The sequence below is a fragment of the Carassius auratus genome, chromosome 44 (genome assembly GCF_003368295.1).
Source record: "Carassius auratus strain Wakin chromosome 44, ASM336829v1, whole genome shotgun sequence".
Taxonomy (NCBI): domain Eukaryota; kingdom Metazoa; phylum Chordata; class Actinopteri; order Cypriniformes; family Cyprinidae; genus Carassius; species Carassius auratus.
In genome coordinates, this window is record NC_039286.1 from 6,442,728 (window position 1) to 6,455,350 (window position 12,623).

Consider the following 12,623-nt stretch of genomic DNA (forward strand, 5'->3'; position numbering starts at 1 on the left):
GACACTCCCTCTGAGTTCAAACAAACCAATATCCCGGAGTAATGCACTAATGTACTCAAACAGTACATTGACTGAACTATATATATATATTATTTAGGCATATTTAAAAAAAAAAAAAACACTAATATAAAAAACTAATACAAATTACAAAAACAGAATAATATGACTTAAATTTGAAAAAAAAATTAAAATGAAAAGTATTAAAATAAAAACTCACATCTATATTAATATATTATTATACATACTACATTATTATAAAACCAGTGGGACCTCAAATGGTCTCTCTCTCTCTCTCTCTCTCTCTCTCTCTCTCTCTCTCTCTCTCTATATATATATATAGTAAACATACATAGTTATATACATTAAGTGATATTCAGTCATATATATATTTAAGTAATATAAAGGTATCACATATTTTGCATTATTTACACACTGTTTTCCTAATGAATGTTGTTCAGTTGCTTTGACGCAATGTATTTTGTTTAAAGCGCTATATAAATAAAGGTGACTTTGACTTTGACATAATCTAACTATGGCTGTGTCCAAATTCAGGGTCTACATCCTTCGGAGGACGCATTTGAAGGATGTTACGTCACAGCGCCGCGACGAAGGCTGTCCAAATTCGTAGGATCCTTCAAATGCGGCCCACAAATGCGTCCTCCTTTTCCCCGAATTCGAAGGATGGGTGTGATGGATCCTTTCGCGTCCTACCTATCCCATAATTCTTTTCGGCAGGACGAAGCGAGCGGTAGCGGAGTGGGGGAGGAGTATTATTTTCGATGTTTTTTAAAAACTGGCTTTTCAAAAAGATATATTTTCAGTGGTTTTCTAGTTAGGCATTTTGTTTTAGCGTTAAGCTTTTTTTTTTTACATGTGTACGTGTATATGTAAAAAAAAAAAAAACGTTTACTTTTGTAAACTAGCTTCTTCCTTACTGCCTGTGTGCATACACACAGCTTATTTGTTAGTGATTGAAGCTGTTTTAACGCTTCTAAGGACGAAAGAGCAGACAGAAGTGTTTATAAAGCTCCGGGCAGAGAACGATGAGCTCTTCACCGGCGTCTTGCTTGGCGCTGTCACGGTTGCTAGGCGACAGGATATGAGCAACGGTTAAGGGAGGGAACTGAAAGAAGGGTAGGCTGTCCAAATTCACAAACACCGACTTCCGGTTTTTGCGGTCGTCGGAGGACCCGTCCTCCTTCAACCGGGTAGGAAGGATCCTAAGGAGGATGCAGACCCTGAATTTGGACACAGCTAATGAAGTGCGATATTTAAATATTAAATAGTCTTGGCAACCCTCATCACGAAACGTGTGTATATATATATATGTCACCGTTTTTTAATGTACAATTTAATATATAATGATTCCTATCACTTTACTTGAGGTTAAAAGTATATTCTTTATATAAACGATTTTTGCAATGACAGTGGCGAAAACAAACAGGATGTTACGAAATCATCCGGCGACGTCACGTCAGTTTGCTACAGCAGGTGACGTCAATATAAGGGTGAGTGAGTTGTCTTTTTCCTGGTGCATTTTACCTAAAAACGCTGTTAGTATTTAAATAATATGTCATCTCATAACCACATTAACGTTATAGACTTGTATAAGGTGTGATTTAATGAGACCATCGACTTCTCTTGTACCCTTACAGCGGAATGAAAGCAATATCTTAACTAGCTAGCTGTGCTGACGTCGCAGCCTAACGTATTTGCCAGGAAATAAACAAAGCAAATTTAGCTGTTGTATTAAATGCTCCAGTCAGGATTCACTGTACCTTGCGTCCGTTAGTTCGTCTAAAATCTAACGAGTAGCCTTAACATAATGACATCAGATCAGTCAGTTTTGAAATGTAACCACTGTATCATTAATTCTTTAGAGAATAACGCTGACCTGTGGCTGATTGTTGATAATTTAATTATGTTGTAGTTCATCATGTTTCATGGAATACCTGCCTCTGGAGTGATGGGAGGAGGTTAGTGAAATAACCTGCTTTATCATGAGCCTCTACAAAAATCAAAGCCTCTCATTCATCTTTTACTCTTGCTCATATTTCCACTGGTCTCATATTAGATTTTATATCTGTTTTCTCTTTCTGCTTTAACCTAACCAGCACCTGCCAACAAGCCAGAACTGTATGAGGTAATAATGTTATATTGTGCACATAATTTGTAATAATGGATTCAACTGTAATCATCCTCTTTAAATTATGTTCTTTGTCTGTTATAGGAAGTGAAATTGTACAAAAATGCCAGAGAACGAGAAAAGTAAGTTAACCATATTGTTCGGCCATGGCTATTTTGTTTTCCTTATTTATTTGTTTTATTGATTGGTGTCATGATAAAGATGATGCATAATGGTGATTATGTGACTGGGCCGAATGTAATGTCCTTTTTCTTTTCTTTTGAAAGGTATGACAACATGGCAGAGTTGTTTGCTGTGGTCAAAACACTCCAGGCCCTGGAAAAAGCCTACATTAAAGACTGTGTGACTCCAAACGAGTTAGTTACTTTATTTGTTTGGGCAAAATATTGTGAATTAAGGTGTAGTCACATTTGCAATTTTTTTTGTGAGTGAAATTCAGAGATTTTAATAGGATTTTAATAGGAATCCACATGATTAGAAGTTTCAGAATATTGCAAAATATCTCTATGCGCACAGATTTCCCAACATTTGTCACGTAGATGCACTGCACTGATCAGCAGGGAGCCGCTTTGTTTGAAAAGGACTTCTGCATGAACTGTGCTTCATACAACACTGTTCGATTCACAATAGACAATGGACATTTTTTGCCCATAAAATGTTGCCAATGTGACCACACTTTTATTTATGTCTATTCATATTTATAATAATCTTTGCTTTGTTTTTGCAGATACACAGGAGCTTGCTCAAGATTGCTTGTCCAGTACAAGGCTGCTTTCAAACAAGTCCAGGGGTCAGATGTGGGCTCCATTGATGACTTTTGTCGGAAATACAGGGTATAACTTATTTTGCTTATACAAGTAACTCTGTATTATTCTATTTTAATGTTCTTTTGTACCTTTAAGAAATGTATTCGTCCAGCACATTGGACACATATACACACACTCTTGCGTGTGCGTGTAATGTATATTTATATATGTGTGTTTGTTTTTATATGTGGTTCAGTATGCTTTAGTTTCTTAATATTTTTTCCAATATTTGTATCTGACAGCTGGACTGTCCACTAGCTATGGAGAGGATCAAAGAGGATCGACCAATCACCATTAAGGATGACAAGGGCAACCTGAATCGCTGCATTGCTGACATAGTTTCTGTATGTATCTTGAACTCTGTATAGTGATTTTATGTAACCTGGAACGAATAGCTCCTTTAGTTAATAGCAGAACACCCCCGGTGTTTATCGATTGAGCAAAGAGGATACCTTCTTGTTCCAACAGTTCCATTAAGTAGATTTATTTAATCAGACTAGAACATATAATGCTATATGCAATTTTTCACAGGGCTCCACAGTAGAGTATGTGGTGCATTGAGACCTTGCTAAAATATAGACTTACTGTAGCAATCATAAGAACTAGCAAAATCTGCTCCTATAACCTTTTTAATCTATATTTTCTTTAATGCAGCTTTTCATCACAGTGATGGACAAGCTTCGACTTGAGATTCGTGCCATGGATGAGGTACTCATTTCATCAGCTGTTCATGTTTTTTAGAGGCCGTGTAAGTCATCTTGAGTTTAAGATTTGATTATTTTTTCATAGATCCAGCCTGATCTGAGAGAGCTCATGGAGACCATGAACAGAATGAGCAACATGCCTACAGATTCAGAGGCCAAAGAGAAAGTCAGCCTCTGGTAAGCCTAGTTTCACTGCAGAAATACACTACCATTCAAAACGTTTCCGTCGGAAGAAGTTATCAATGCTTTTATTTAGCAACGATGGATTGCATTAATCCAAAGTGACAGTTATGACATTTATAATATTAGAAAACATTACTATTTCAAATAAATGCTGTTCTTTTAAAGGTTCTATTTATCAAAAAAATCCTGGAAAAAAAGTATCATGGTGTTCACTAAAATATTAAGCAGTGCAAATGTTTTCAACACTGATAATAATAAGAAATGTTTGTTAAGCACCGAGTCGGCATATTAGAATGGATTCTGAAGAATTGTCTGACACTGAAGACTGGAGTAATTTTTGTAAATCACATTTAGTCCTTAGGAATTTACATTTAAACTGTAAACCCATCTGCCAAAATCTTAAATCAAACTGGATTAAAAAACAAAGTGAGTTTCCTTGCACTTTAAAAGCAATGCTCACTGTCTTGTTCTTCCTCGCAGGTTAACCACACTAAGCAGCATGTCTGCATCTGATGAGCTGGATGACTCCCAGGTTCGCCAGATGTTGTTTGATTTGGAGTCTGCCTACAATGCCTTTAATCGTTTCTTACACTCTTCTTAAATGTTCTTTCCCTCTCTGAGGGCTTTGAACCCCTTTCCCCCTAGCTTTTTTCAAACCATTTTCTCTAGTTTGTCCATGTCTGTTGTAGGAATATAGAAACCCTTATATCCAATTAGAGTACTGTTTACTTGGGCTAATGTTGTTCAGTAATAAAATCAGGAATATATTACAGTTCACAGGGTTGAAAATTAAGAGTAGTAGATTTTTTATTATTATTATTATGTAAAGAGGATTTTCTATCAGGTGGTAGTCTGAAAGTGTTTCAAGAATGGCAAAAGCAGATACATAGCCAACTGAGATGCAAAGGAGGCATTTTATAGGGAGGAGTTTATTATAGGCAAAAGATCCTTACCTCTATATATACATGTTAAATGAACATATGAATGGATGATTTATGGATCTCATATCTTATAGAGCAAGGTTTAATGACGAATTCTAATTACTGCATTTTATTTAAGATGGATAATATGTTTCTCTAGCTTCAAACTTTACTTTTTTTGTTGTTGTAAACATTTTCCCCAGTTTTTAAATGAAGCAATGTTAAATATGCTCATTCATTTTCTGTACGCTAAAATGTATTTGTTGGTAAACTTGACTTTTATAACAGCTTGATTAAGAACTTGGTTACTATTTCCTTGGCATGGTGTTGGTCTAGCTCACTTTATTAAGTAAAAAGTCATATTTATTAAATGACTGTTGTAAATAAAATAGTTTTGAAATAAACCACACAATACTTTGAACAATATTTTTCTCTTGTGTGAATATATTTACAAATAATCCTATTAAAATCATATATTATATAATACATCTTAAAATTTTGTTGAACTTAAGAAAAAAATCAACTTCAGTCCTGATCACAACTACCAAATGTTTTTTTAAAAATCCAAGATTTTAACTCTTTAATTGCCAAGTTCATAAATGATGTCACTGATTTGGGGGAAAAAACACACAAAATGACTTATTTTCAATATAAAAGTAATTGTGGCTGGATTTTTGTTTCGGTATTGGCACAATGGATGTGGCCTTAAAACATGTTGGCACAGTTGCTTGGGTGAGGGACAGGTTGAAAATGTCTGTGAAGACCCCTGCAAGCTGCTCATAGGCACATGCCCTAAGCACACGACCAGGAATGCCGTCCAGGCCAGCAGCCTTGCGTGTGGTGATCTGGCTCAATGCATTGTGGACATCTCTGGAGGTGAGTTTGAGGGGTTGGTGGTTTGCTGAGTGTGTGATTTTGGTGGCCGTCTCCTTACTGTTGCTGTTGAAGCGAGCATAAAAGTAATTTCACTTGTTAAGGAAGGAGTGTTGATGTTGATCAAGGTCAGTAGGGATGGAAGCTTTAATATGAGAGAGGATGAGTATCTCAAAAAATTTAGTGGTAATGGGTTAACGATCTGTCCATCACGCATAGGTCATTCACTTAACCACAGCCACACCAAAGCAAACAGGAGGAGAGCATAAAGAGACAGGGCAAGTAGAATTGAATTCAAAATTAAAATATAAGCCTACAGTTTATAGTTTATTTATATAAACGGTTGGCTATATTTGTGTATAAAGTTGGAGATAAAAGTGTATTCCAGGTCCTGGTCCCGCCCACTCCCGCTGACATTTTTTCCTGTCCCGTTCCAATCCCATGAGTAATAGTGATTTTGTTCCCAATCCCATGGGATTCCCGTGACCTGCCGGAGCCCCCAAAAATTGCCATTGTAAGTCCACAAGACCTTAAGTGCACATAAAGTGTGCCATTTGGGATAGAGCCATATTAAAGCATTGTCGTGTCAGATTTATAAGGCTCAGGAGGCAGAGTTCCAGATGTCAAAATATCTAATTCATTACTCAAAGCGGCAAAGCTGAGATAACGGGCACCGCGTCTGAATCTTCAGTCTGTCCGCGCACTCGTTTTATACCTTTATCTCTATACAGAATTTGGTAGTTCCTGTTTTTATTTGGCACCAACTGTCCGGTTTACCACAGTTTTCTACCAGTCTACCTAGTATATTTTTTAAATGGTGGAATTTGGCCAAATCAACCATTTTTTTTTTTAAGAAATCGTCTCTCCCTATTGGTTGGCTGTGGTCACATGAGACATCCATCAAATCTGTTTACTGCTGATGTCAGCATCTGGAAATCACCCAAAGTTCACATGGTTACTTTAGTTCACAGGTGCAATTCAGAGGTTAGTGTAGTTCACAAACGCACAACTCTCTGCAGGGCTTTGCAGTCTTTACTGGAGCTGTTCCCATAGCACACTGAGATACACGGAGTCAATACACTTTCTATGGCCCCCCAAATAGAACGTTTTCAGGATTGCTGGTGAGACCCTGAATTTCCTCCGCTTTCGCAGATGGTACGGTCTTTGCTTGGCTTTATTAACCTGTGTTTGAATGTAGGTAGTCCAAGTCAGGTACTGAGATGTTTACACCAAGGTACTTGAAGTTGCTTGTCCTCTCCACAGGGGTCCTGCTGATCATAAGAGGAGTACGGGGCTGCTGCTGTCTTTTCCTGAAGTCAATCAGTTCTTTAGTTTTGCTCACTTTCAGAGAAAGAAAATGTTAGTTTCTCTACCTCATTCAAGTATAAGGTCTCATTATTTTTTGTGAATGAGGGCCAGAACCACAGTATCATCAGCCAATTTGATTATAGATGTGAAGCTGTGGGAAGACATGCAGTCATGTGTGTAGAGAGAGTAGAGCAGGGGACTCAGGACACAGCCCTGTGGGGCTTCTACGTTCAGGGTGATGGAGTTAGAGGTGAACTGGCCTACTTTCACCACTTGAGGTCTGCCGGTGAGGAAGTCTGCTTGCACAGTAAATGGAGACGTTTCATGGCAACCCTTCCATGATAACGGGCCATTAAGTCGTACACTGGATGTTTTCCTTAAGTCAACTATAATCTTATTATGTTGTATTTTCTAATCCATTTCACAGGCATATGGAATTGTTTGGAAGGCTATGGACAGAAAAACAAGAGAGACTGTTGCTGTGAAGAAAATATTTGATGCCTTTAAGAATTCGAACAGAAGCTCAGTTTAGAGAAAATAAAAATAGAGAGGGGTGGACTAAAAATATATATATACTATACTATACTATTATAGTACTTTTCAATGTATTAACAGATAAACATCAAATCAGTTATTAATTCACATTTTTTTAAATGTCTCAATTTCATATTTATCTGCTTTTCTCAGAGAACATTCAGAGAAATTATGTTCCTTCAGGTAAGAATGTTACCCTTTGACCAAACCTTGGAAGCCAAATATTTATGTTTTAGTCCGAGTCTATATTTATACTGCTGTTCAAAAGTTTGGTCTCTTATGCTCATTGTCATTGAGGCTAACCTATATAAATAATATTGTTAAATATTATTACAATAAAAAAGTAGTAAGTAGATTATTACTGATGACAAAGCTGAATTTAGTGCTGCTTAATATTTTTCTGGAAACCATTATACATTTTTTTATTGGTAGAATGTTTAAAAACTGCATTTATTTGACATAGAAATCTGTTGTAATGTATAAGTTTTAACTTTTAGCTTAACTTTTTATTCAATTTAATGAGTCCTTGCTGAATAAAAGTATTCATTTCTTTTGTGAAAAAAATCCACTGACTCCACGTTTGAACAGTAGTTTACATTAAAAACTTAATTTTGTATTTGTTAAGGTATACAATCAAACTTCATATATTTTTTTCCTTTTGGCAGTGGTTTTGGGATCATCCTAACCTAATTAAATTTCTAAATGTCATCAGAGCTCAAAATGACAAAGACATTTAACTTGTGTTTAAATTCATGGGTAGGAGACCATTTGTATAATCTTTCCTGCAGTGTTTTGTACTTATTAGTCAGTACTCCTTAGACCTTTATTCCCTTTATATTCTACTTAAGTGTACTCTATTGCAATATTTATAATTTTTAAGTTGTTGTTATTGGCAAGATTTAATTATTATTGTGTTGATGGTGGCAGTAGGTGGTGATGTGATTTTGTTCACATATGTTCACATCTATACTATTTTCACAACAACTATTTTGTTTAACAACTTTGTCATGCACCAGCTTCTTAAGGCTAGAAAATGCCTTCATTCAGGTAATGTCATTCACAGGGACCAAAAGGTATATCACACCTTTTAACATCACTTAATTCTCACAGAATTAATTTAATCCAGTCCTGGTATAAGTAATTGCTTTATTATTATTTCTTAAAGCCATCCAACATTGTACTAGACTGCGGCTGCTTTGTGAAGCTGTGTGACTTTGGCTTGGCAAGATCCCTGTACCAAATCCAAGAGAATACTGTGAATCCTGCCTTGACAGAGTATGTGGCAACACGATGGTACAGAGCCCCTAAAAACCTTTTGTGGTCTAGCAGGTGTGTGGCCTCCAAAATAAATAGTTTTACACATTTTATGATTTATTAAGAATAATATATGTTATTTGTTAAATCTCCTGCAGGTACACAAAAGGTGTAGACATGTGGAGCGTAGGTTGCTGGGGGAGATGCTTCTGAGCAAGCCTCTCTTCCCTGGGACATCTACTATTAATCAAATTGTAAAATCATGAGCGCCATTCCACATGCTTCTACAGAGGGTGAGTTTGTATTTTACATGAAGCTTGTTCTTTCAGATAAAAACAAAAATATCCAGTCATGAAGAATTATGAGCTATTAATTTATTAAACACAAACCATCCTTCACTAAAAGGACTGTGTATTTTTTTGTAGATGTGTTTGCTATCAGATCAGAGTATGGGGCTTCTGTGATCTGCTGCCATCAGTGCAACCTGATGCCCTTGATTTAGTCTAGCGCCTTTATTACTTATTCTAATAATGACAGTTAACTTTAATAAAAGCAGTTTAAGTAATCGACTCCTTTTATAATTGTTATTCTATTTCTGAGAAGCATGCATTTCTGAGATGCATATTTATGTTCTTCATCAAGGTAGTAAAATCGGTCAAATCCAGAATGACACGCGTCATGTTTCAACCTTCTCTTTTTTCACTTGTAAATATCTCATTACGAAAGTGAAATTGGTGTTTCATGTTTACTGTAAGTGGCTTGAGTTTTAGAATGATTAAATTGTTGTTATATGAATATAACAAGTGACTAAATACATAAATGATAAACAACATCTAAAAATATCCATCTTCTTTTCATACGTAATGCAAGATTTCACAACCCAGCCAGAGAGCTTGGTCTATGATGTCATTTGAAAGTGGATGATGACATCCAACTTTCTGTTACTCAGTACAGAAACAAACTCTATTAGGTTAGTGGAAACTTTTCATTCATTATTTTCACATTTTTCACAGATTCATTTTGACCTTTGTCTCATGCTTTGCCTCGAGCAGTCATAATGTTGTGAGTGTATACAGTCATATGATTTCTGTGTTATGTTAACAAATGCTGTGTCACAATGACAGAAATCTTTCCTTCTGAAAACTTAGCACATTGACTGAGCATTATTAATTGGTTGGGGTCAATGTGAATTTTTTAAAGAAAATAATAACAATAATTAAGTTTAGCAAGGATATGCATCAAATTGATCTTAAATGACAGTAAAGAACATTGGTAATGTTAGAAAAAAGTGTTTCAAACTTTCTAATCATATTAGAAAGACTTCTGAAGGGTCATGTGACACAGTAATAGCTGCTGGAAATTCAGCTTTGCCATCACAGAGATAATAAACATTTTAAAATATATTCAAATAGAAATAGTAGTTTTACATTGTAATAATATTTTGCGATATTAGCTGTATTTTTGATTAAATGCAATCTTAAAAATCACAAAACAAATATTATAAAAATGTTAAATGTTAAAATGTAACTTTGGTATGGTATTGATTTTTAGTAATAATACAGTATATTGGCTAACGCTTAAAAAACACTTTCCATCTTTTCAATTTTTCCTGTAAAAGATGATCCTGGAAAAAAAAGGGCCTGTCTGCAGATACAAAAACAACCTAATTTTTTTGGACCGATATCAGAGGAGAAGACCACAGAAGGGAATGGGGACAGTGAAATGGACAAAAGCAATGAAACAGGTGCTGGCTTTCAAGGAGAAGGAAAACATGGTGTTGATCGAGATCGTGATAGGAAATCTCCTAATTACAAGAAGAGCTCTAATGGAACTGGAACAGTTGCAGCAAAACCTCTCAGTATGGCTTAGCAAACACACTTAACTCCTGAAAGCACAAGTCCAGCTGTGAGTCCCATAGCCCCATAGGAGTCATAACCTCTTATAACCCCATCACACACATGCCTAGTGAGTTCTGTTTAATAGTGGTTGTACAATACCATTCAATTACCACACTTATACATTCAATCATGTGCAGTGCACAAATGGGTTTGGTCACTAAAGGTCCTGATTTAAACTTTTATGATATTATAGAATGTATACTACTGAAAAATATTCTACTACTTAGAATATACAAGAGTTTGGATCTATTTTGGATAAAACCTCATCATACAATTCTGGAAAAAAATGCTTTTCCCTTAAAAATATTATGCAGCAAGTAGGATCATGTAACACTGAAGACTGGACAAAAGGCTGCTGAAAATTCAGCTTTGCCACCACATGAATAAATTACATTTTAAAATATATTCAATTAAAAAAGTTATTTTAAATTCAAAAAATAATTCACAATATTACTGTTTTTACTGTATCTGTGATCAAATAAATGCAGCCTTGGTGAACATCAAAATCATAAAAACAAAAAAAAAAACTTACAGACCACAGACTTAGGAATCATTGATGGATAGCCATAAAAGGTATTATCCATTTATTTTCCAGATGGTTTAGTCAAACCGCTCCACTACACATCTCATCCTCGGTGGTTTGGGGGGAGGAATCAAGATACTGGAGGTGTGCTGCCAACAGACGGTGCTAATTGGTCTGTGGTACGTCCTACTGTCCTGTATAAGAGCTGTTGTCTGTTTAAGATTTGAAGACATTTTAAATGGTAATTTGGTGCAGTTTTTGGTAACATCATAAAGTCTGCTTAAAATGTTTCATTTGTTCATTCTTTCCATCAGGGTGTAGACCAGCGACGGTCATTCCGCCTCTGTGACTCGCACAAACTCTTTCTCTCTCACACTAGCGCTGCCCCAAAATAATCCCCTGCTTCACAAGGATGAGCCCATTATGAGCCCCTGGGTTATGTGCACCTCTGCTCGCTCGGTGAGTGGCCTTTTGTTTTTAAAGGGGGCGAAAATATTTCAGAAAATCACAGCTACCAACTATTTAACTATTAATGTTTCCCGTTTAAATAATACAGATGTGACCCAAGTGACTCTTGTGTACTCTGGCCTGAGAACATTCAATCTGCCAACACAATCTATTGGTGGATGCTGTTTATGTCACAAGATAGAAATCAATGCCATGAGAAAGCCATCAGTTTTAATGTGTGCATTATTCTTTTTTTATGCTAAAGTCTTCTGTTACCTTAGACCATCTTCAATTCCTTTTCAAATTAATGATATTTCTGATATGTTTTTTTTCTCCTAATGATATCTTAATATCCAACTGTACAAAACCAGCAGTCTAATTTGCATTCACGTGATGCCAAGCTTCCTCCAAAGTCCAGCAAGAAGGTGTTCCAGAGTAATTTGAATGTTTCTGCTGTCGGTGGTCCTGACACCAAACTAGGCCGCTATTCTAAGGCGTATGGGACTATCAGCAAAAACGGACTGGACAATCTGCTTAGGAATTGCCACTAAAATGTGAACTATGAGATTACTGGAGAGATCTTGAGGTAAACAGACAGTCACTGAAATCTCTCAGATCACATAGAAATGGTGGAATTCACATGACAAGATAATTACACCATCACATGCTGAAGATTATCGCCAATGTGGAAATCCCAGATTAGTGCTGCCATTAACTTTTTTTCTGATCCGTTTAATTTCACGTGTAAACTTCTTGTTTGTATATATATGTGGTGAAAACGTATATTAAACATGTAGAGAACATCTATGAAATTTTTATGAGTCTTGGCTTAACCCCTTACCAGTCACCCCAAAATGGAATATATGTTTAATGTGGTTCTCCATCATAGCTGTCAACATTGAACATTGAAAATAAGGGACATTTCCCGGAATCCATCCCCAAAATAAGGGATTTTTTTTTTTTTTTTACACGATTCTTATCCACAAACTTAAAAAACAAAGCACTAATCATTAACAGTCTAAAGAGT

At 35.9% G+C, this 12,623-nt stretch overlaps 1 protein-coding gene and 1 pseudogene across 2 annotated transcripts; both read left to right on the forward strand.

Annotated features, from left to right (window-relative positions):
- Positions 1 to 1,420: 1,420 nt before the first annotated feature.
- On the forward strand, positions 1,421 to 5,185 carry LOC113062290 (vacuolar protein sorting-associated protein 28 homolog). Of its 2 annotated transcripts, none has more exons than XM_026232039.1 (10): positions 1,421 to 1,508; positions 1,931 to 1,976; positions 2,115 to 2,143; positions 2,231 to 2,268; positions 2,413 to 2,502; positions 2,874 to 2,979; positions 3,195 to 3,296; positions 3,607 to 3,660; positions 3,742 to 3,833; positions 4,320 to 5,185. In XM_026232039.1, the coding sequence occupies exons 1-10, from the start codon at positions 1,422 to 1,424 to the stop codon at positions 4,438 to 4,440; spliced, it is 765 nt and encodes a 254-aa protein (XP_026087824.1). In that variant the 5' UTR covers position 1,421; the 3' UTR covers positions 4,441 to 5,185. The 2 variants fall into 2 exon arrangements, with proteins under 2 accessions (XP_026087824.1, XP_026087825.1); XM_026232040.1 differs by lacking the exon at positions 1,421 to 1,508 and adding an exon at positions 1,533 to 1,553.
- A 384-nt stretch (positions 5,186 to 5,569) lies between these two features.
- Positions 5,570 to 9,230, forward strand: LOC113061935 (mitogen-activated protein kinase 15-like; annotated as a pseudogene).
- Positions 9,231 to 12,623: the final 3,393 nt, after the last annotated feature.